At 35.3% G+C, this 26561-nt stretch overlaps 1 protein-coding gene across 2 annotated transcripts in view; it reads left to right on the top strand.

Moving 5' to 3' along the window:
- Positions 1 to 22244, top strand: part of PTGER3 (prostaglandin E receptor 3 (subtype EP3)) — a 211258-nt gene extending 189014 nt beyond the window's left edge. The window contains exon 3 of one of the 2 annotated variants that reach the window (XM_011977632.1): positions 22137 to 22244. In XM_011977632.1, the coding sequence (XP_011833022.1) occupies positions 22137 to 22244 (108 nt within the window). Of the gene's footprint in view, positions 1 to 8520; positions 9039 to 22136 lie in introns of those variants that run through there. The other variant, XM_011977660.1, reaches the window with a different exon arrangement.
- The last annotated feature ends 4317 nt before the right edge of the window (positions 22245 to 26561 follow it).

Below are 26561 nucleotides of genomic sequence, written 5' to 3'. Positions count from 1 at the left end.
GAAGGATTTTTAACTTAAGCAAAATTAGAAATGAGCAAAACCTTTCTGGACAGAATGATTCTACAATTTTAACAAGCCAAAAATTATTCAAAATGCATCTCTAAGCCTTTTGCATAAGTATTTAGGACCTCTTTGAATTTCTTGCTATTCCTTTAACATGTTTGTTTTATAATACATTATCCCTTTGCAGTTCTTTCTAGATGGAATAACTCCCTGCCCTTCAGGTGCCCAGTAAACTTAATTGTCACTTCTGTGAAGCATTATAACAAGATCAGTGGGAATCCCTTAGGCTGAATTAATAACTCCCCACTCCTAGTGGCCATACCACTATGTGACTTTCCTTTTAAATTGTTCTTACTCCATTATAGTATTCTTTGTAGAAGTGTCTCTGTTCCCTAACAGACTGTGTAAGTTACTTAATAATTCCTTAGCTACAGGACCCAACAGTGCCTTATATAAATTTCCATATAGGCAGGTTTAATGGATGAATCATTCTACATTTTTCTTGGCCTCTTCTGTGTCACCATAGTACTAAGTCTCTGTTCTCTTTCATGGTCTTTTCTTCTCCAGTTTGAAAAACTTTATGATATACAATAAGGTCTCACATAACATCATTGGTCGATTCTTGAAAACTGCAACTTTAAGTGAAACGATGACTATTGAAGTCAATTTTACCATAGGGTAATTAATTTAAAAAAGAGACAAATATTTATGGTGTATTTCTGCTCACAAAAATGTCACCAAACTTCTAAATAAAAAAAGGAAACCCTTCTAACCTTAAACCTTGAGATAAATGTAAGGTATACATTCATTTAAGAAAGATTAATACAAGCAAGAAAGATAATTATTTACCCTATTATTTCAGTTCATGGTCTCAGGTGGCCAAAGTCCTTCCCAGCATCTCAGGTAGCCAAGCAGAAACCCACTCTGGACATAACAATGTGCAAACTCCACACCGACAGTAGCCCCAATGGGGAATCACATTTTTTTTCTTATCAATGTTATTAAGAAGCAAAGTTGAATAAAATGACATTGAATAAAATATTGAGTGCCTGTTACACATTATTAAAAAATTCTAATCTCACAATTAGAATATATACTATTTTCAATTAGTTACAAAATTATCTTAGAAAAAAGTAGGAGTTCTAGTTGTAAGAGCCATTTTTGTTAGTTTGGGACAATCACTTTACTTGTCTTGACTTGAGTTTCCTCATCCAAATAATGAGGACATTACCAAATGATCTGCAAATCCAGCGCCCACTCCCCCCTCCGCCCACTCTAATACTACGGTCCCATACTCTTTCTGAATTCATGAAAAATGGATAGTCTAGGTCACATAATTGTACACTTAATTAACAGTTGTATTATCTTGTATTGTCTTGACTCATTTCTTCTTTCTTTGATCTTCCTCAAAAACACATAACCAAATTGTAAGTTATTTGATGTCTGAAGAACTCGGAAAGTCAAACCAATACAGATTCAAGTCCTGACTCTGCCATACGAAACGTCTTTCTTGGCAACTTCCTCAACATAGCTAAGGTTCAGTTTCTCATGAATAAAATGGGAATAATAATAATAGTACTTTTTAAATACAGTCATAGCTAGCCTCCTTCTGCATTCGTTACAAGTTCCTGCAACTGGCATTTGTGTAAGAATGCAAGGTCTTAATAACGCAAATACGTTCACTGGTGAATTAATCACTAGCCTGTGTTTTCATCTATTATGTCAAAGCATTTTTATCTGTTTCTTGCTGATTACCAGATACTGTAAATACCTAATAATACAATAAAATTACAGTGCCAAGTACATATAGTGCCAACTAAAATTGTAAATCTTGCAATATATGCAAATCTTCATGAAGTTGATAAAAAGAGCCAAATAATTGTAAGGCACACAGGTGAAGCCACTGACAAATTGAAAAAAAGAAAACTAATGAGAATATGACAGACTAGGCACCATAAAGACACTGAATGGAAAATGGTGATTAAATACATGACTCCAACATTTTTCACAAAACTAAAATTGTGGCAAATCTTTAAAAAGGATATTGTTTTGTATTGTTATGCAAATGCTCGAAATTAATTATTTAATTCATTCTTTGCTCTTTCTAAGGAATAATTTATGGAAGTAATGAGCAAAAGGATGAAATTCAGCATGAGAATAGGAGCATCTCACAGTGGGCGCTACAGAGAAAGCAGGGGACAGTGAGAAGCAGCAAAGGCAGCCCACTCCTGATTCTCAGTTCTGACACAGGCCAACTCTGGTGCTTACCCTTAGCAGCAAAATGAGAAAGCAGTGGGGAAAAACTCAAGGCGAATCATTGAACTCTGTGTGTCTGACACCTAACACCTTATTGAAGTTTCAACCTAAGCAAGTCTATTCAAATATTAAAAAAAAAAAAACTAATAATTTTTAAACTTCCATAAAACCTTAGTGAACATCATTTATATATCATTTTGCAATAAATAAAAGTAATTTTATTGCTTTGTGTTCAACGAATAACTCTGTGAGGTGGTTAGAACAGATATTACCTCTATTTTACTGCTGAAAAACCAAATGTTGGTAGGAGCTTACTCAGGTACTCAGAGAAAGAACACAGGTCCTGGACTCTAGGGCATATTGATAAAAATGTTTTATGTCATTTCCATCTGACCAGTAATGTAGTTCAAATTCTCATTATAATCTTTTTAGGGTTTATTTGGTTGGTCCCAATTTTCTGAAAGATAAGAAATCTGAGGTTTGAAGACATTCAATAAACTGGCCCAGACTCAGTGGCAAATGTCAGTTTCCTAATTCCACAGTCCCTGCTTTTTCCAGGACACTCTCCCCTTTCACTATGTCAGGTTGTTTGCTAAAACTCAGGATCAAAGGTCTTTATTAATAATAGGAAAACTATACCCACAGAAATGAGGTTTTCAGAGAATAATAGAATTTTAGAAAGTTCGTCTTAGAAAAAGTGACTGCAGTTCAAACCTCAATTATAATTACTGGTACATTTAGGAACTAAAGTTTAAAAGTGATGCATTTGTTTCAACGTTGTTTCCTTTTTCTGTGTGCTTTCTATAGATGATACTAAAGAGCAATGAAATAACCAAAAACTATGTCATGCCAAAAACAAAGAAAGAATCTGTGTTTTGTATTAATTCCTGAGCTCAGTAGATCATTGCCTCTATCATCCCATTTTACCAACTGAGATGTGAACTATAAAGAGATTAAGTGAACTTTCTAGGATCACAGAGTTCAAAATCAGCTGAGCAAATATAACAATGGTTCTTGAGACATTCACTGTATTTTATGTATTTTATGGCTATCTTTTGTCTAAGAATATTGTATAAAAATATAAAATTTTGTTTAATAAAGCAATAAAGCAGAATACATAAGCAGAAATTATCCCCAGCAAACTGGCCTCAATTTATGTGCTGTGAATGATGAGTATGTTTCTACTACTATTGCAACTGTAGTCATGAATTATTTGTGAACAAGGGCCAAGAATATATAGTTTAGGTTATATTAAAATTGCACTTAAGAAAATATTTTCCTTTGGGAGGCTGAGGTGGATCACAAGGTCAGGAGATCAAGACCATCCTGTCTAACATGGTGAAACCTCGTCTCTACTAAAAATACAAAAAATTAGCTAGGCGTGGTGGCAGGCGCCTGTAGTCCCAGCTACTCGGGAGGCTGAGGCAGGAGACTGGTGTGAACCCGGGAGGCGGAGCTTGCAGTGAGCCGAGATCACGCCACTACACTCGAGCCTGGGTGACAGAGTGAGACTCTATCTCAATCAATCAATCAATCAAAATAAGTGAAATCCAAACACAAGAAATCCATGCTAATCCATATCAAAATAAAAAGAAAACTAAGAACAAAAAATCTTGAAAGCACCAAGAAATAAATGACACCTTAACTATCAGGGGAAAAAACAATTTGAGTGACAGTGGATTTCTCATCAGAATTTACAATGATTAGAAGGAAATGGTACAACAAATTTCAAGTCCTGAAAGAAAAGAACTGTCAAACCCAAATTTTGTATCTGGCAACATTTTCCTTCAGAAATGAAAAGGAAATAAATGCATTTTCAGATTAATGAAAATTAAGAGAAGTTTTCACAAGCCACATACATTAAAACAATGGCTAAAGAAACCCCTTGAAAGTGAATGGAAATGATTAAAGAAGGAATCTTAAAACATCAAGAACAACAAATGTAAGTAATACAAAAGACGTTCCTTCTGCTCTTGTGTATTCTAAATTTAGTTTAGTAGTCAAAGCTAAAAGTACAATATTTTCCGATATGAATCTAAATGTATGTAGAGAAAATATTTAACACAACAATATTATAAATGGGTTGGGGAGATGGGTACAGAGACTTAAAAGAAGGTAAGTTTTCTACATTGGACATAAATTGGTAAAATATTAACACCAACAAATCTTTGTGGCAGTGGAAGAATTCCATATCTTGCTTCTAGCGGTTGTTACAGGAATGCATACATATTAAAAAAATGGCATAGAACTATACACCACATTGTACCAATGTCAATTTCCCGGTTTTGACATTGTACTATAGTTAATATAAGATGTAACCCCTGGGAGAAAGTAAGTGAAGGGTGCCCAAGAACTATCCATTTTGCAAATTATGCATCCACAACTATTTCAAAATAAAAAGTAAAAAAAAGTAATCTTTTAAAAAATTCTTATTAAGTCACATTCTGAAACACCTTCTAACCTTAAAAAATTGAAAAACAAAAACCATAATAAAGAGTTGGTATAAAATTACAGAGCAAATGTCTTCAGTAATTGATTGTTTTGCTTCAGTTAAGTTTTGGATCATCATTTGTGACCTATTTGAATTGGGGAAATGCAATTCTGTTTTGATGCTGATGTTACTATCAATATCTATTTTTTTCTTTTTTGTTAGATGGAGTTTCGCTTTTGTTGCCCAGGTTGGAGTGCAATGGTGCAATATCGACTCACTGCAACTTCCACCTCAGCGGCTCAAGTGATTCTCCTGCCTCAGCCGACCAAGTAGCTGGGATTACAGGCGCCTGCCACCATACCCAGCTAACTTTTTTGTACTTTTTTTATGTCTTCAATAATTGCATTGTATAAAAGCTAATGAGTTATCTTGGCTAGGTCATAAAGATAACTGACAACTTTGTTAACAGCTCCTAAATGAAAATATTATTTATAATCTTCAGCTATCAGGGTATAGTGATAAACACCTTAGAAGTGTACAAGCATTTTTTCTCTTTCAGAGAAGTGAAAAAACTAGCATAAGAGTCTCTGGATCTCTTAGTGGCACAACTAGATAGTGGCATCAAGCTGTGAAACATCCAGGGCATATTACCAAACTTTTTGATCTACCGTGAAAATCCTTCTTGTCCTTTTAATCGATAGTAAACATTTTTTTGGAAACTCTGAAAGCCCATATTGCTTCTCTCAGAACTGATCACACATCCTCAATGCAACTCTGTTTGGATTATACAATCTACACTGGTCTCATTGGACTAATTAATATGATTGTCTCTCCAGATAATTGAGAATTATGACCCATAGATTCAAACTGGGTAAACTTAAGGTTCTATGTTGCCAATTGGCTACTGCTATTACTTTCAGATTTTATCAATGATGAGATATTCCAAACATACAGAAAACACCAGTTTGCTCCCTTCCTTGAATGAACAGATATTAATACTCTGTCATAATTGTTTCAAATTTCTTTTTCCCTAAAAATTATAAAAACTTTGATATAGACACAAAATTAAAGTAGTACTAGATATACCAATCACCGAGATAAAACAGTTATCAAGATTTTGTCACATTCACAGAACCTATTTATTTATTTATTTATATTTATTTTATTTTTTTTAAAATTATGGTAGAAAACACATTTTAACATAACATGTTTAACATAAAAATTATCTTGACCATTTCTAAGTGTATAGTTCAATAGTGTTAACAACAGTCAAATTGTTGTGCAGTAGATCTCTAAAAACTTTTCATGTTGCAAAACTGAAACTCTATACCCATTGAGAAACAACCCTCTATTTCCCCTTCCTCACAGCCCTTGACATCCACAATTCTGCTTTCTATTAGTTGGACCAATTTAGATGCCTTATACAGGTGAAATCATACAGTGTTGGTCTTTTTGTGATTGGCTTATTTTACTTAGTATAACGTCTTCAGGGTTCATCAATGTTATAGCACATGACAAAATTTCCTTCTCTTTTTAGGCTAACATTCCACTGTATCTATATACTCCATTCTCTGTATCCATTTATATGTCAATGGACATTTGGGTTGCTTTCACCTCTTGGCTATTGTGAATAATGCTGTAATGAACATGGATATGAAAATATATCATCAAGAGTCTGTCTTCAATTCTACTGGATATGTACCCAGAAGTGGGATTTCTGGAGCATATGGTAACTGCATTTTTTAATTTCCTGAGGAAACTCTATACTGTTTTTCATGGTGGCTGCACTGTCAATTCCCATTGACAATGCACAAGAATTGCAATTTCTCCTCATTCCAATACCATTTGCTATTTTCTGTTTTTGTAACAGTGGCCATGTGTATTAGTCCATTCTCACACTGCTATAAAGAACTACATGAGACTGGGTAATTGAAGAAAAGAGTTTTGACTCACAGTTCCATAGGCTGTACAGAAGCATGTTTGGGAGGCCTCAGGAAATTTACAATTATGTCAGAATGCAAAGGGGAAGCAAGCACATTTTACCATGGTGCAGCAGGATAGAGACAGAGAGAAGGGGGAAGTGTGCCACACAACTTTAAACCATCAGATCTCATGAGACCACACTATCACGAGAACAGCAAGGGGGAAATCTGCCCCCATGAGCCAATCACCTCCCACAAGGTCCTTCCTCTGACATGTGGGGATTACAATTTGGCATGAGATTTGGGTGGGGACACAGAGCCAAACCATATCGCCACCTTGATGGGTGATATCTCAATATAGTTCTGATTTGCATTTCTCTAATGGTTAGTGACATTGAATATCTTGTCACTTGTTAGCCATTTATAAATCTTTGGAGAAATACCTGTTTGAGGCTTTTACCTATTATTTTTAACTAGGTTATTTGCTTGTCGTTAAATTATAGGCATTCTTTATATACTCTGAATATAACTCCTTATCAGATACCTGATTTAGAAATATTTTCTCCCATCTAGTAGGTTACTTTTTCACTCTACTGTTTGTTTCCTTTCAGGTGCAAAAGGCTTTAAGTTTGATGTACTCTCATTTGTCTATTTTTGCTTTTGTTGCCTGTGGTTTTGGTGTCATATCCAAGAAAACATTGCCAAATCCACTGTTATAAAATTTTTCTCCTGTGTTCTTATTGCAGTTTTATATTTTAAGGTCTTATGCTTAGGTCTTTAATTCATTTTGAGTTTATTTTCGTATATTGTGTAAAGTAAGGATCTGACTTCATACTTTTACATGTGGATATCCAGTTTTCTTAACACCATTTGTTAACAGTACTACCCTTTAAGACCATTGTATGGTTTTGGCACTCTTGTCAAAGATGGATTGATTGATTGATTGTGTGTACAAGGGTTTATCTGGGACCTCTATTCTATTCTATTGATCCATATGTCTGTCCTTATGTCAGTACCACACTGTTTAGATTACTGTAACTTGGGATCACTTAACCTATTTTTTAAAACATGTTTTTTCTTTTTCTTATTTGAAGTATTTTTCAGCAAATATCAGATGGTATTATTTTACCCCATCATAATTCAGTATAACTCTAAAAATTATGATCCACTACAAAACCACAATATTATTATCACTCATAATGTTTCTTTGGCATAATCTTACACCTGGTCTTAACCAAATGTATGGATTTTCTCAAAACTGTGTTTTTGGTTTATTTGAATTAAAATCTAAACAAGGTCCACATTTTAATATGTTTGTTTTTTAGGTCACCCTTAATTTAGAGTAGTTCTTCCTCTGCCCCCTTTTCCTCCAACCATTGACTTATAGAAATTAGTTCAGTTGTTCTATAGAATGCCTCCCATTCTGGATTTCTCTAATTCTTTATTATGTCATTTAACACTAAATGGAAATTAGCTAGTGGCTTAATTGTGTGGTCATTTAATTATAAATTTAAATTAACCTAGAACCATCATCTTTTCATGTCTGCAAGCAGTTTTTTAATCTTATCTGCAAATTGAAGATTCTGAGGACTTTTCCCAGTTTCACTGGGCATTCTCACATGTCTTGCCATGTTTCCACCCAAGGAATATAGGATCTTCTTCTTTTAGTAGATGTTTGTAGAAAATTTTTTTATACCCCAAGTTTGTGGCATACATAAGTTGTCCCTATTCATTTTTCAGTATTCCTGCCACACAACTTCGTTCTTGTTCTTGTTATACTGCTGTAAGTGATTTACCACTCCTGTTCATAATCTGAAATTTATGGGAATTTATTGCCTTCGACTTTTATTTAAGACATTAACAGTGCATTCATTATTGGCTATCCTAATTGATTTGTTTGTTTTCCAGGAGGAATTGTGGGGAAATTAAAACCTGCCTTTCTGCCAGGATCACATCACTGGATGCTCCATGACTCTCTTTTTGTAAAAGAAAAAAAAAAAAAATCACAGAAACACCCCCCCGTCCCAAACTAGTCTCTTTTACTTCTTCCCCCAAGCCCACCCCCAAATATAACTGTTATCCAGAAGCTGTTATGTACTGTTTCCATACATGTTTTTGTACTTTTGCTATATCTATATACATCAATTAAATTTATGTCCTATTGTTGTGAATTTTTATTTGCATATACATTTTCATATTATATGTATAATTTGCATTTTTGTTTTTTTATTCAAAATTATGTTTCTTGAGATTTATCCATATTGAAACATAGATAAATTTTATTGTTAATTTTAACTGCTATAGAGTATTCCATAATTTGAATAAAGCATAATTTGTTTGTACAATCTCCCGCCAAGGGAAAATTATTTCCACTCTCATCATGGCAAGGAATACTGCAAAAACAAAAATTACATTCATACATGTTTGCCTGCACCCATCTGCCTGATTTTCTCTAAAATAAATATCTAGGAGTGGAAGTGCCAGGTCAAAGGGCATATGCTCTTCTTATGCCAACATACACGAGAGTTTTCCCCAAGTATATCTACATCAACATCTATGATGTCTTAATTTTCTACATCCTTGTCTGTATTCGTTTGTTTTCATGCTGCTATGAAGAAATACCCAAAACTGTGTCGTTTATAAAGGCAAGAGGATTAATTGACTTACAGTTTCACAGTTTCACATGGCTGGGGAGGTTTCATGAAACTTACAATCATGGTGGAAGGGGGAGGAAACATGCCCTTCTTCACATGGTGGCAGGAGAGAGAAATGCCAAGCAAAAGCGGGAAAAGCCCCTTATAAAACCATCAGATCTTGTGAGAATGAACTCACCATCATGAGATCAGCATGAGTATAACTGCCCCCATGATTAAATTACCTCCCACCAAGTTCCTCCTATGACAAGTAGGAATTATGGGAACTAAAATTAAAGGCGAGATTTGGGTGGGGACACAGAGCCAAACCATAGCATTGTCAATGTGAAATAGTACTTTATTGTTACTCTACCATATATTTTATTGAACGAAATGTGAGGTTGAGAGCCTTTACAAGTCCTATTAGTAACTTTATCTTCTTTTTCTGTGTATGGTCTGTTTATAAAATTGATAATCTCTTGGGTTTTATGTCAATATCTTAATGATTTGTGAAGGTTTAAAAATATATTCTAGACAATGATTCTTTTTGATATTTATTAAATATAATGCATTCTTATAAAATCATCTATGGATTATTTCTCCCTTCCCCCCCTCCATTCCCTTTCCTCTGCCTTCATCTCTCTCTATCTCTACATCTACCTCTACCTCTAGCTCTATCTCTAGTTATAGCTCTATCCCTATCCTTATCCCTATCCCTAACTCTATCTCTAGCTCTAGCTCTACCTTTATCTCTACATGACCTCTACCTCTACGTCTAGCTGTATGCCTACCTCCACTTCTAGTACTGGTACCAGCTGTAGCTCTACTTCTATCTCTACCTCTACCTCATCTCTATCCCTAGGCTCTCTAGCTCTACCTGTAGTTCTACCTCTAGCTCTAGCTATACTTACATCTCTACCTCATCTCTATATCTAGCTCTAGTTATAGCTCTACCTCTACATCTAACTGTAGCTCTAGGTCTACCTATCTCTAGCTCTACCTCTACATCTAACTGTAGCTCTAGCTCTACCTATCTCGATCTCTATCTCTATCTCATCTATCTCCATAACCATTTCTCTCCCTACAGTTCAGATTTTGTTCTTGGAAACAGCCTGGGAAACAGGAAGTTTACTATAATTTCCATTTTCCCAAATCTCCATCTCTAACCACACCTCACCCCTACTACCACCACACAGATTTCTTCATGGAACATCCCTTGTTTGTGAAGTATTGACACTTATGCGAACAGGTATTAAAAGTACAAGTGTCTGGCCAGGCATGGTGGCTCATGCCCGTAATTCCCTCACTTTGGGATATGGATCACAAGGTCAGAAGATCAAGACCGTGCTGGCTAACATAGTGAAACCCTGTCTCTACTAAAAACACAAAAAATTAGCCGGGCATGGTGGCAAGCGCCTGTAGTCCCAGCTACTCGGGAAGCTGAGGCAGGAGAATCACTTGAAGCCAGGAGACGGAGGTTGCAGTGAGCCATGATCACCACTGCACTCCAGCATGGATGACAGAACAAGACTCCATCTCAAAAACAAAACAAAACAAAACAAAAAACAGTAGAAGTGTCCTGCCTTTATGGACTACCTGTTTGTCAAATATGATCACATTCCATAAATTAGTTTTAAGTTCAGCTGTGGTTTCCCTCCTTTCAGCATGCATATTATCTCTTCCCCTCCTCTGGACCTTTCCTATCCATGTCTTTACTAGGATTATTACATATCTGGTGAGTGCTGTAAACAAAATGTTATGTGTCCAATTAATGCTAATTTGGATGATAGGAAACAGAAATGTTAATTCTAATTACTTTTCAAACATAGCTCATGCATTAATAAGAGAATCTGATGTCACTTCAAGATAATTTGGTTGAGATGATAATGCTAATTTATTGAAATGAGTGGGTGTCATAATCAGTTTGGAAAAAAAGAGAAACATTTCTAAGACATACCAGATCATATTAATACATCACCTCCACACACAAAATTGGTGTTAACATACAAATTCCTCTGGTGCATTCACTAGATCTCAATATTTAAGGAGGCATTGCTTCCTTAAATATTGAGATCTAGTGAATGCACCTTTTAAAACTGTAATATATAGGTCAGAGGGGTTTTCGTTTGTTTTGTTTTCCTATCGTTCTCTTTGACTTTTAACATAGACTAGAGAAATAAAGGTACATGCAAATGCATAGATTTATTTAGATTTCAATTGAAATTTTTCATTATGCTTATTATTTTTAAACATAGGCATCTGCTTGGCTTCATGGGCAAAGCCCTGAATTTCATTCTCTTCTTACTGAAGTTCTTGAAATGAAAGTAATACTTTAATATTCGATAATAGCCCAAGAAGGATGGTAATATACAAGTGTAAGTATTATACATCAAAGAATAAACTTTTTACAAGAAAATGCATTATATTAAGAATCATAGAAGTTTTCACTCATAATAACAAATATGGAAGAAAAAATAGCTTGCAATAAACATACCCAAGTCCATATTTGTATCCAATATATGTTTTTTCTCTAAAGCAGAATTACAACATAAAAACAAAATTTAGATTCCAAATGGTATATCATATTAGAGAGAAAAATAGTAGCAAATGAACAGTTTAAAACTGTCCAAAAATATCAGTAATTTTATTTGAAAAATGACAACCATTCTTCAAAGTTCTAGGCCACCCAATTATTTCAATAAAACAAATTGTCTTGGAGAAAGGCTCATAAACTCTGAGCCATTCATTAGTTTATTTTTGTATCATGAGGGAGTTAGCCTGGGAAACTGGCAAAATCCTATCTTGCTTGAAAAGTAAATCCTTGGATTAGGGTTCTGTGCAACAAAAAATGCAAAAGGCTAATAATTTTACTTAAAAATTTTATGATTATTAATTTTCATTCTGTTAGCCTATATCACAATTAAAAGAAATAAACCATTTTGGTGGTTTGTGCCTGATTTTTCCCAAATTTCTTTGTTTTCTTGCTTTTTTTTTTATATTAAGCATAATATTTCTATTAGCTTCAGTGTGTACTCTTTATTACAAATTCTTAATGTCTGGATTTATTAAATAATTAAAACCATTCTTGCAAATGTCCAATATAAGAGTGAGTAGGTAAACTTCTTGCTTCATACCTTTTCCCAAAAACTTTTATTTTCAAGTAAAACTGATTCTTATTTGCTTTTAATTTACCAGCCACAAGCTTGATATCATTTAATTAGCTAGTTAATAAAGCTTTGTATTAAATCTTTGTATACACAATGATTTATTTGGGACTTAAATTTTGAATTCTTTCCTCCTTAAATTAATAAAATTTTGAGTTTCTGTTTTAATCTTCAAATATTTCAATTTGTTTTTTAAACAAACAAGCCTGAATTAAAGGAATGACTGAAATAAATGCCATTTTTTCTCTTACATGATCATACTATTAAAACTATAAAGTTTACACATCAAAATAAAAAGATAACCAAAGACAAAATAAAAAATTGTGAAAGCACCAATAAATAAATGATGTCTTACCTATCAGGGGAAAAATGTTATGGACTCTCCAAAAGAAAGAGTAGTAGCTCCTCTAAGTTCCCTGAAGGATAATAATCTGTGACACTACAGTAGATACTCAGACAGAAAGTAGTTCCAAGAACAAAGACTATTGTCTGTCAAGCGCTGCTTATTTTCATTACAGCCAGGAATATATTCAAAAGGTATATTTGTAATACATTAGCCACAATCTAATTGTGCTACCACTGGAGAGCTGCTCAGTGTCTAGTTCATCACACAGTTGGGAATTGAAGTTGAGTTCATTCTTTTTGAAGGTTGATATGGTTTGGCTGTGTCCTCACCCAAATCTCATATCCAATTCCTACATGTTGTGGGAGGAACCCCGTGGGAGGCAACTGAATCATGGGGGCAAGTCTTTCCTATGCTGTTCTCATGATAGTAAGCCTCATGTGATCTGATGGTGTTAAAAATGAGAGTTCCCTGCACAAGCTCTCTGCCTGCTGCCATCCACGTAAAACATGACTTGTTCCTCCTTGCCTTCTGCCATGATTGTGAGGCTTCCCTAGCCACGTGGAACTGTAAGTCCAGTAAACCTCTTTCTTTTGTAAATTGCCCAGTCTCGGGTATGTCTTTATCAGCAGTGTGAAAGCAGATTAATACAAAAGTCTAATCAGAGTTGGATTTGTGTTGCTTTTGTTTGTAATACTCTGCTACGACTGAATACAAGGAGGTCCAGTTTTTTCCATGTTACTAGCTTTTTCACCTCTTTTCCACAATAGCACAAATTCATGCTAGGAAGTTAACCGTGTGGCCATGAGAGCTTGTCTATACCATGATCTCCAAAAAACTGACTTTAATTCTTCTTATCTTTCCTACCAATATACCTACCATTGCTTTCCTCTTCAAACCTCAACTATTTAGTCAGTGGATTCAGCTTTAACCTTGTCACCTTATATGTACACGGACATTTTTACATGTTTTACATGAAACAAGTAGAGCATGAGTTAAGTAAATAAGTGTGTGTGTATGATGCACATGTGTATGCAGAAAACTGTAATCTCAATTTACTATTATTATCTAGGGCAATTAGAGAGGTGGTCAAGAACAGGTAACAAAAGGGTTTAACAGAAAACAGATAACATATGTCTTTAGAGAAGAAAGGATTGCAAATTTCACACTGGTCAAAATTGAAATTTCATAGAATAAACATCTGCAGTTTATGCTAAAAGTTGCATGAAAGGGTTAGAATATGATATTATTATAGGTAGATTTCAACCTTTGGTTGCAGCTGGCTGAGGGGGCTGCTGGCAACAGCTGTTATTTGCATGCCCCAGCTGACTGCTCCCAGAATACCCACAGCAGTTACAGGCTGGGAGGAGGCGGCAGGTGCTATCAGATGACTGCTCAGGAATGTGCCCTAAAGGGAACACTATTTAGCATGCAGGAGACTTGTCATGTGACTTTCTTTGGAGGGTGATTTTAAAGAGTTGTCTGCAACTAATGATGTCTGTGATCTGAACAGAGGTCATCTTCAATAACTTCTCTTCCTGTAAACAGGAAAAGGAATGCCGGGAAATGGGCAAGAGAGACAAAACAAGAGGGAGCCCCAGTCACTTTTGGACCTAGTAGCCAATGTGGCACTGCTTGCTATCTCTGGAGCTGAGTTTTAGTAATCCTTAGATATTGTCAGTCTACTTTGTTTAGAAATTGAACTTCAACACAATGAACACTAGTGAGGTTGGGTGCTGCAGCCAAAAAGCTTAGGATTTGAAGGTATCCTAAGAATCCATCTTCACTACTTCACAGCTTTGTGACACTGATCTCATCATATAACTTACCTACATGTTATTATCCCAATTTGCAAAATGATGATTATAATAACTGCCTCAATACATTAATGTAAAGATGAAATAAGGAAACATGTAAGGTGTCTGGCATATATTAGATGCTCAATATTTATGGTTCCTTTTTCATCATGTTGTAGGCTAATTGAACCCAATCTTTCTACCCTCAGAGACTGAGTTGGGTATTAGAAGACATTCACACGTTTATGTTAGGAATCAATTCACTCCATCCACAATGGCCATCCATGCTGTTCCTTAAACATGGTAGGCATTATTCTACCTTATGGTAATGGATCTGGCTGTTCCCTCCTCTGAACTTTCTCCCAAGTATGCATACGAACTGACTCACTTCCTTCAACTCTTCACTTAAAGGTATTCTTCTCATTGAGGTTTACCCTGACAACCCACTTAATATTGTAACCTGTACATGGCCCTCTTCACAGCTCCCTCAGTGCCATACTCCTGAGTCCCCTTACCATGCTCCTTTACTTTTTAAAAAAAAAATACATTTATTGCCTTCTAGCACTTAATAAAATTTTAAAATTACATTTACTGATTATTCTTTGTTTTTCCCCAGAAGACTGTTGTATTAGTCTATTTTCATGCTGCTGATAAAGACATACCCAAGGCTGGGAAGAAAAAGAGGTTTAATTGGACATACAGTTCCACATGGCTGAGGAGGCTTCAGAATCACGGCAGGAGGTGAAAGGCACTTCTTACATGTAGGTGGCAAGAAAAAGATAAGAAGGATGCAGAAGCAGAAAACCCTGATAAGACCATCAGATCCTGTGAGACTTATTCACTGCCATGAGAACAGTATGAGGGAAACCGCCCCCATCATCCAAATGATCTCCCACGGAGTCCCTACAACAACATGGAGGAATTATGGGAGTACAATTCAAGATGAGATTTGGGTGGGGATGCAGAGCCAAACCATATCATTCTATCCCTGGCCCCTCCAAATCTTATGTCCTCACATTTCAAAACCAATCATGCCTTCCCAACAGTCTGCCAAACTCTTAACTCATTTCAGCATTAACCCAAAAGTCCACAGTCCAGTCTTAACCTGAGACAAGCAAGTCCCTTCCACCTACAACCCTGTAAAATCAAAAGCAAGCTAGTTATTTCCTAGATACAATAGAATTACAGGTATTGGGTAAATACAGCCATTCCAAATGGGAGAAATTAGCCAAAACAAAAGTGTTACAGGGCCCATACAAGTCCAAAATCCAATGGGGAAGTCAAATTCTAAAGCTCCAAAATGATCTCCTTTGACTTCACGTCTCACATTCAGGTCATGCTGATGCAAGAAGTAGGTTCTCATAGTCTTGAGCAGCTCTGCCCCAGTGGCTTTGCAGGGTATATACCCTCTTCGGGCTGCTTTCATGGGCTAGAGTTGAGTGTCTGTGGTTTCTCCAGGCACACAGTGCAAGCTGTTGTTGGATCTACCATTCTGGGGTCTGGAGGACAGTGGCCCTCTTCTCACAGCTCCACTAGGCAGTGCCCCAGTAGGGACTCTGTGTGGGGGCTCTGACACATTTCCCTTCTGTACTGCCCCAGCAGAGGTTCTCCATGAGGGCCCCACTTCTGCAGCAAGCTTTTGCCTGGGCATCCAGGTATTTCCACACATCTTCTGAAATCTAAGTGGAGGTTCCCAAACCTCAATTCTTGACTTCTGTGCACCTGCAGGCTCAACATCAGATGGAAGCTGCCAAGGTTTGGGGCTTGCACCCTCTGAAACCATGGGCCGAGCTATACCTTGGCCCCTTTTAGCAATGGCTAGAATGGCTTGGATGCAGAGCACAAGTCCCTAGGCTGCACACAGCACAGGACTCTGGGCCTGGCTCACAAAACCATTTTTACCTCCCAGGCTTCTGGATCTGTGATTGGAGAGGCTGCCATGAAGACCTATGACATGGCTCAGAGATATTTTCCATATTGTCTTAGGGATTAACATTCAGCTCCTTGTTACTTATGTAAATTTCTGCAGACAGTTTTGAATTTCTTCTCAAAAAATGGGTTTTTCTTTTCTACTGCATCATCAGACTGAAAATTTTCTGAATTGTTATGCTCTGTTTCCCTTTTAAAATGGAATGCTTTTAACAGCAACAAAGTCACCTCCTAAATGCTTTGATGCTTAGAAATTTCTTCCAACAGATACCTTAAATCATCTCTCTCTAGTTCAAAGTTCCACAAATCTCTAAGGCAGGGGCAAAATGCTGCCAGTCTCTTTGCTGAAACATAACAAGAGTCATCTTTGCTCCAGTTCCCAACAAGTTCCTCATCTCCATCTGAGACCACCTCAACCTGAACCTTATCATTCATTTCACTACCAGCATTTTTGTCAAAGTCATTCAACAAGTCTCCAGGAAGTTCCAAACTTTCCCACATTTTTCTGTCTTCTTCTGAACCCTCTAAATTGTTCCAACCTCTGCCTGATACACAGTTCCAAAGTCACTTCCACATTTTTGGGTGTCTTTTCAGCAATACCCCATTCTGCTGGTACCAATTTACTGTATTAGTCTGTTTTCATGCTGCTGATGAAGACATATGCAAGACTGGGAAGAAAAAGAGGTTCAATTGGACTTATAGTTCCACATGTCTGGGGAGGCCTCAGAATCATAGTGGGAGGTGAAAGGCACTTCTTACATGGCAGCAGCAAGAAAAAAAATTAGGAGGATACAAAAGCAGAAACCCCTAATAAAACCATCAGCTCTCACGAGATTCATTCACTACCTTGAGAACAATGTGGGGGAAACCACCGCCATGATTCAAGTTATCTACCACCGGGTCCCTCCCACAACACATGGGAATCATGGGAGTACAATTCAAGATGAGATTTAGGTGGAGACACAGAGCCAAACCATATCAACTGTATACTCAATAAGGGTTTAAAATCTTTATTCACTTCACTGATGTGTCCCAAGCTCCTGTTTCCTTGTAGGTAGTTAGGGCAGAATAAATATTTTTTCATGAATGAATGCACTGAGGCATTTCAGAAAACATCAATCTATAGTGTTTAGGAATTGACTATGACCTGAATTAACATGCTTTGTTCACCTCCCATCCCCAGATACTGGAGCATAGTAAGTATGACATGTATAGTAGAATGAATAAAAAAATAATGGATTCAGGCACAACACTGCCTCCCATGAGGCTAGGGAATTACCCAGACTCAGGCAAAATTCATTACCATCATTCTCTTCTTTATGAACCTGACAACCAAACCTACTGGTTTAGGAATTTTTTCTGTTAAATATATTTGATTGATGTTATACCCAGAAGGTAAAGATAATGTGGAAAATATTATCTACTGCCCTTGAGTCAAGGACTCTGATGTACATCGTGGTGAATATTTACGCTTACTATGTCATTTCAAGTTTGAAAGTTGACATTTAAATTACAATAATGTCCCTCATTTTTGTAACACAAGAGCAATAGAAAGAAGGTCAGTTGTACCTTATCAGTGGAGAGTGTTACCTTGCTCCCGTGTCATTTTGAGCTTTGCTGAGCAGGAAACTGGCTTCTAATCTCATGGAGTGATCCTATGTACTTCACCCAGTTGAAGAAACACAACTGATTAAGCCTTTCCTAAAAAGCTATTCTTTGTTCTTGAAAGTTTCTGCTCTACATAGTAGCAAGGCGGCATTATCTAGTAACAACCTTAAGAAAACACACCTTCTCAACACTCAAGATGAAAATACTCAGAGGATTTGTATACAGTCAAATCCAAAGTGAAAAATACTTTAGAGTCATGTTATTTGGGGGAGTGGAGACAATAAGACATAAAATAAGGAGGGCTAAATGTTATAAAAACAAGATAGAAAGTTTACAGTAATCTTAGTAAATTTCTGTCAAGACAGCTGCAATTCAGATATGCTGCATTCTCATTTGACCTTTATTTACCTCTACTCCCAGTCTTTAAAATGATGGTCTTTCTCCTGAGATGTTCTATAATGGAACTTTGGGACATATTAATCTGATTTCACACAATTGTTGTGTTCAGTCATCTGTACTCAATGTGTCATATATGCCTGAACAACCAGACATCAAACAAAGGCTTTATGTGATGCTAGTATGTGGTCTTGCCTTGTAACAATGCATTTATGTGCCTTTGTCTTTTCTCCTGGAATTAAGACAGCTAAAGATTTCACAAGTGGCACCTAAGAATGATACCCTAGGGAAGCACTGGACCTGTTTATATTCCGCCTCATCATGAACACAGTCATTCACGTATTTGATCACACAGGGTAAAGGAGATGCAATACTTTTCTGAAACAATGTGAAGACACGAGAATAAATCAAACATTCTGGTAAACAATTCATGTCCTCAAAAACATGTTTTAATGTGTGCAACTGTCTTTAAGTGCTCCAAACCCAGACATCTTACTTTAGAGGCAGAGCTCCCAAGTGGCAGACAAAAGCACCAACTTGCTCATGATTCATTCTAACCTTTTTACATAAAACTGGAAGTAGGAACCACAGTCAAGGAATAAGAAAGCTGATTCAGAATTTACCACTGTAAATTATTCAGCTAGAAAATATTACATAAATGCATGCAGAAGTCAGGAAGAAGAAATCAAAACATAAGATCATAATCCCAGTAGTATGCTGTCAAACATGAATGAACAAAGATTGTTGGTTCTATGTAGAGATACTATATTGAATGGAAGACGTGAAAAGCTGTCTGCTCCTAAGACTCTGATAACATAAGTATCAGAGAATGATAAGTGGACTGGATGATTAGTGCTAAAAGGAACTTTTAATAACATCTAATGCAAATCCAGTAATTTTACAGAGGCTTTAAATAGATTTGGAAAAGTTGAATAATGTGCTCTCAATCCATAACTAGTTGATACTGATGAATATACCAGAAAAACAGAACAAACCATCTTTGCCATTGAAGTGTATCTGTCTTATTAGGTTTAACTAATATATTCAGACATCAGGTCATGTGATACCTAATGCTTGAACTGGTCAGGTGTTGCACTTCATTCCCAGAATTGATAGATGGTTGTTATTGCATTCTGCCGTTGCCTTTGTTATCATAGTAATTATAATGCCCTATTTACTTCAGCTAGAGGATTAATGTTTCAGGATATCTTTTCTTCTGTCTAGACATAGATTATTTGTATAAATACTCTATTAAAATGGAGTTCCCAGGTTTTGTTCCTATTCAGTTATTCTGCTTTCTATCTTGCAATTAACTACAAAAAGGTGAATACATAGCACTGAGAATGAGGCAAACCAAGGGCCTGCCATCAGGTGATTTTAAACATTGAGCATTGGCATAGTAATTAAACTCAACCAACTGTAGAGTTAATAAAAATACAGATCCAGATTGCTAGTCAACTATTTCAGATGCATGGTTCTGGTTACACAGTGAAAACCTAGGAACTTTAAGGACACTATAGAGGTTGCTGTAGCCAGTTTAGTCAACACCTTACAAATCACTACAGCTGAAAGGGCTGAGAATGATCTAGTAGACAATTCTCACTCAAGGTCAGAAAGATAATTAACGGCTGGACCGGAACAGCTACCAAGAATTTCTCACACTAGACCAGGAATCTCTCCAAACAACGCTAACCTTGAAGATAATGTAACTTTGAAAGAAATTTGTACATAGTTGTCTTAGTTCTGTGCAATATTTAAGTGGCCCCACATAATTTCAAATAAATCCTGGTTGAAGTTGCCTGAATCTTGATTTGTTTTGAACCTACAAGTTATTGACAAGTTTTAAAACTACTGAGTTAGGTTTTCTTTTGTATGTTTATTTAAGAAAATGGAGAACAAATAGCCCCAAACTTCAAACTGTTCATGCTGAATTGGACATTATATATTAAGGACACAGGAGGTATGAGAATTCCTCAGCTACAGTCAGTAGCAAATGTGTTGGACTAGCTGAAAGATTTAGAACTAAGTACGAGGCAAGAGAGAGAGAGGATAAGGAAGGAAAGATAAGGAAGTAACTTTTTTTTACAAAACTCCTCTAAAGTACTCTTTTTATAACGGGTCTTGCCAGAACTTAGATAAACCAGAATGACTATGTTATTCTTCCAGAAAACTGTTTATGAATCAGTCTGCTACTTTCTACCCCACCAAAAAAAAAAAAAAAAAATATCACAGTACTTCAGCACTGATGGCATTAGTGGCCGAGCAATCTCCTTCAGAGTGCTGCTCACTTGATTTGTTGAAGGACAAAGTAGTTGAATCATCTTACTTGCTGAATCTAGAGGAAAAATACTGTCACTTCTTTATTGTTGTCATTTTGCAGTGTTTATTATGTCATAAAATGTTAGGCTTTGAAGTCCCAATCTGACTGTTTGGAGCAGGGATCTCCTGCCAACTGCATGATGTCATCAAATAAGCAAACATAATAAACACAATTAACAGAGCAAATATTTATCAAGTCACTGGAATTTAAAAGTTGTTTGTTATAGCTACTAGTGTTACTTACCCTGACTTATGCACAAAGGAAAATAGTTTCATTTCAAATAGGTAGTTTTTTTCCCAAATAGCCGTACATATTTTTTACCAATATTTTATTCTCTTCTTCTGTATACCTAGAGAATGTGATTATTGTCTTCCTTGAAATTGAATAAAGTATTGTGACTAGATCTAGCCAATAAATTGTAAATGAAAATTATTAGGTTGGTGCAAAAATAATTGTGTTTTTTTCTGTCACTTTTAATATGTGTGACTATGATTGTGGATATCTCATGTTCAATTATCCAGGCTTTCTTTTGGTAATTGAGACAGTTTCATGTTCTAAATGTTGCAGCTACCACATAGTAAAGCCCCTGCTGGTCTGGGTTTCTGAGTGACTCTAGAGTTGACTCCCATGTCAACCAAAAATAGTTACATAATTTGAGTAGAAAATAAGGTTATACTGTGTTAAGCTGCTGAGATTTTCAGTTTGTTATCATAGTGTAACCTACCCTATCCAATATATATGACACATGGGATAAAAAGTATATATGTATATATTTGCATATGTGTTTATATATGTATATAAGCATCAATGTGTATATGTATATATGTACATGTGTATATATGTACATATGTATGCATATACACATGCATATACATATATGTACAAACATACATAAGTTTATGTGTATGTACATAGACACATAAGTACATATAAAAGTATAGTCAGAATATGCAAGTATATACATATGCATACATGTACATATATAATATGATAACTAAATTGTTGCATAAAGAATTCTGATAATATATTAGTGCTTTATTTTACAGAAACATTTCTTAATTATGTCTTTAAAAGAAAACAGTTTTCAACAATTTAGGTTACCTTTCATAACGTTATACCAAAAAGCAAGCAAACCATAGCCTAGATGGCAATCTCTGCTGGAAGTTCTGCAGGTGCTAATTATACTCCTTAATCTTTTTACATTTTAACTAATATGAAAATAAACACACAAAAAATGTGGAATTGTGAGTCTCAAAATATTAGCTTTTCACCCTAAATGTGAGTTTTTCTACTTTGTACTACCTAATATGAACTGACTCATCCTTCTACTTGCAGGGAGATCCGCTGGAGGACTGCGGGCTTCCCTCCACAGAGCTAAAAATGCTCTGCTCTAGTGAGTTGACTGCATGGAGGAGTAAGCAGAGGAAAACAGGCACCGCTTAAGGACATGTTGGAGAGGGAGCAAGAGGCTGCTGCTTGCACCACAATGATACTGACCTCATCTCATCCTTAGGAGAAGTAGAAAACAGGGCAATCAGGAAGACAGACTCCTGGGGTTCTTCCAATATTGTTTCCTCCTGGAGAGACTCAGAAATTCCTTTTTTAGCTATGAAATTTTAAGATGTTGATTAATGTGCTTTCTCTTTCACCCACAACAACCTTGTATGAGTCTTCTACATCTTTGCCATTATTACTATTCAACATTAAAAACTGTGTCCTCTGACTAAAGAGACGTGATGACTACGTGTTTGTGTTGTTCTGAATTGGATACTGAAACAGAAAAGTAACACGAGTAGGAAAACGGATAAAATTTTAACAAAATCTGAAGTTTAGTTGATAGGAATGTACTGATGTTAATTTCTTAGTTTTGATAAACATACCATGGTTATATAAAATGTTAACATTTGGGGACACTGGATGAAGGATACGTAAAAACTCTGTACTACTTTTGCAACTCTTCTGTAAATCTAAAATTATTTCAAAATAAAAGTTTAAAAGAAAAATATTTTTATTTTACAGGATGGGGAGCACAATCATTAGAAGTTTATCTTATGAATAGAAAAGTCATGGCAAAGGCTGCCTTTGTAATATTACTTAATATTACTTCAACAAAAAGTAATATTGTTTGGTAAACAAAGGCAAAGTGAATTAGGCGGGATGAACCTAAAGAGATATTTTGGAGCTCCTCTTTTAATATTTTGACTTAAGTATAATAATAATACACTTCTTGTAATGCTCTGTGACTTTGAATATAATGGGAGGCAGGTTTACCCTAAGCAGTATCCAGCTTGAGATTTCCTTAGTGATTTTGGAGGTCCAAGATATTTTCTTTTCACAGTTCAATGAATAAGAAAAGGAGCAAATATATAAAAAAGCTGACCTACTGTATGTGGCTGACTTCTCATAATTTTGTGAATCCTAAAAGGCATTCTTTCTTACTTTGTTCCCAGCTTCCTTTCATCTGAGAAAGTTCTTAAATACCTAGTATCCAAGAGTCTTATCTACCCTTCTCAACTTCTAGATGAAGGGGGGATCTTAAAGTTTCATCCTCACCATTCCTTCAGGGGGTTCTATAGACACATGCAGTTACCCTGGCTGGATGAAGCACTGGGTATTAACTCAGTTAACCTCAGTTAACCTCAGTGTTCTGCACTGCAATTAACCTCAGTGTTCATGTAATAGATATGGGTTGGTCATTTAATTTCAATAACAAACAACCTCGTGAAAGTCAAAACAGGACGAAAAAATGGTTAATAGCTTTGGAATTAGAAAGAACTAGATTTAAATGGCAGATGTGTCACTTTCTAGCCAGCTTCTATTAAGCAAAAATTTTATCAGATTCTGAGTCCGTTTGTCTGTAAGACTCCAATAGCCCACCTACAAGGTTGTTGTGAGATTTAAATGACACAGGATATGTAAAATAGTTCTTGGGATTAAGTAGGGTATCTCAATATATTGGTTCTACAATATATTGTAGAAGGATAGTATGATATATGATAGTAGGACAGCTTGAAAGTATGACCGTCAAGTTGGAGGGAGGAATAAAATGTCAGTGCCAGAAGTCTAGGCATACAACTGCATGGTGGCTTTACTGAAAGATTGTACAGTGCTTCACAATTATATAAATGTTGGATTATAGTCACAAGTATAGCTTAAGCACCTTTTGATCTATTTTCACCCTCATGCCACTGCTCATGGCATCATGTAAAGATGTACAAGATGCATGCCCTGGCAGTATCAAGATTCACTGAAAGACACAACTCAGCTGCTTCTAAATGGCTACTTCTTTTTATGTTAATTGCATAATAAAGACTATTCAGTCAAAATGAGTTTACCAGTTGTTGCTTTAAGACTTTCAGTACTCCCATTTGGAACAGAACGAATTTTAAAATAAGACTGATGCAAAATGGTGGTCATTTGCATGAATAGAAGGTTTTTGCCCAACCAGATCAAAGCGCATTAGTGGATTTTGAGCTCAAATTTCAGGTAATTTGCAACTGTGTACCTGACAATTCACAGACCAGAAATAATTTTATGAACATTGATCATAGTGAAAATAGTTGTAATACAAACAAGAGCTCTTAGTAAACGGTTTCAAGGCCTTATAAAACCAACTAATGATGTAATGATGTTTTGTTCTGCTTAATTACAAGTCATAATGCAATGTAATTAAACCCAGTGGCAGGAGGATAACAGTACCAAGATGCAGACAATTAAGTTAACTACAACATATGTAAGATATATTTATGTACCAGATAAATCTTCTGGCAGGAAGGATCTAGATCTTCCTTAATTAAAATAAGCGTTTTTCTTGCATTTGCACATAATAAAAAAATACAGTTTCCATATTCTCAGCAGTAGGATAAACAGTCAATGACTGATGTTTAAGAAACATGTTTAAAAATCCGAATTTAAGAGTCTAAGAATGACTTCTTCTAATTCAGATGTTTAGAGAAATCCTGTATGAAGGGGAAAAAAGTAGTATTGTTTGGTAAACATAATTGTCCCTTTTAAAAAATTGATTTGCAGTTTATTACACTTTCTGAGTAATAATTATTTGCTATGTATATATTGCAAATATCTACTCCCAGACCTGTAACTGTTTTTTTACCTTTATCGTATCTTTTGAAATATAAATTTTTACATTTTGACATATTTATCAATCTTTCTTATATGGCTTGTGCTTTTGTGCCTTATTTAAAAATATCTTTCCAACCATATGGCAGCATATATTCTCCCACGTTTTCTTCTAATAATTTTTTGTAGCTATGTTTTTTGTTTCTCTGAAGTTAATGTTTGTGTTTTGGGTGAAATTGGGGCCAATTTCACTGTTTTAATGAAAATCCATTAATTCCAACACCATTTTCTTATTTTATTCAATTGAGACAAGCTAGTTATTTTATTTTTCACCAGTACCATTTTTCGAATAGGCTATCATTTTTTTTTAACTGTTTTATAACATCATTTCTATCATTTGTCAAATCTTTATATATTTATGTATGTATTATGGGATTCTCTACTCCATTACATATCTCTATTCCTATACTAATATATAACTATTTTAATTTTTATAACGTTGTAATAAATCTTGGTATCTAGCAGCCCAGCCCTCACTCAAATGAGTCTTGACTTTTCTTACTCCTTCAGTCTTCCATATTAATTTTAGAATTCTCTTCCCATGTTCCACGAAAAATAATTGCCTTTTTTATGATACTGAGTCTTCCATATACATGGCATAAATCTCCATTTATTCAGATTTTTACATGACCTTTAATAATACTTTAAAATTGCCACCATAAAATTCATGAAATTGTTATATTGTTCAATTCCAATGAAATTCATAATTTTGGACACTTTTTAGTAGGATATTTTTTCCCTTATGTTTTCTAATTGGTTGAAGAGCAGGAGTAGGCATCCTTGTTTTTGACTTCAGTGAGAATTCTTCTAAATAGTAACAAATATTTAAGAAGTGTTTAACCAGTAGACTGCAAGCTCCATGACAACAAGGTCTTGATTCTTTTTATTGCTATGTCACCAATGCTTAAGACAAGTATCTGATAAAAGTGGGTATAAAATAAATATTTATAATCTGAATAAATAAAGATATGATGCAGGTTTTTTGGTAGTAATCTTTTATCTTTGTAATCAAGTTTTCTTCTCTTGCCAGTTGTTTTAAAAAACCATGAACTACTGTTGAATTTTGTAATTTATATTTTATATACTGATAAAATTGTATGAGTTTTTGTCCCATAATTGCTATTGTTTTGAACTGGTGACTTCCCTAATATATAACTATCTTTACTAGTGATGAGGCATTACATTTTTGTATACTGTAGGATTTGTGTTGCTGATATTTTAATATATTTCCATCTCTTTCAAGTTATATTGCTCTATACTTTTGCTGAGTCTGATTATGTGTCTTTTCTAGACAATATATAGTAAGACCATGTTTTATTAATTCATTTTGCCAACTTCTGCTTTTTAGTAGAGTATTTAATTCCTTTACATTTAATATAATTACTGATAAGGTAGGATTTATACCTGCCATTTTGCTTTTTTTTCTATATATCTTATACGTTTCTTGCTCTTCTATCTAATCTTCTGTTCTGCCCTTCCTCTGTGTTAAATAGAGATTTTCCACTTTACCTGTATTAGTCTGTTTTCACACTGCTGATAAAGACATACTCAAGACTGGGCAATTTACAAAAGAGGTTTAATTTGACTTTCAGTTCTACATGGCTGGGGAAAGTTCACAATCAT

This window comes from Mandrillus leucophaeus, unplaced genomic scaffold (assembly GCF_000951045.1).
Source record: "Mandrillus leucophaeus isolate KB7577 unplaced genomic scaffold, Mleu.le_1.0 Scaffold103, whole genome shotgun sequence".
NCBI lineage: Eukaryota > Metazoa > Chordata > Mammalia > Primates > Cercopithecidae > Mandrillus > Mandrillus leucophaeus.
The sequence above is the reverse complement of the archived record's forward strand: the minus strand, read 5'-3'. Positions and strand labels throughout refer to the sequence as shown.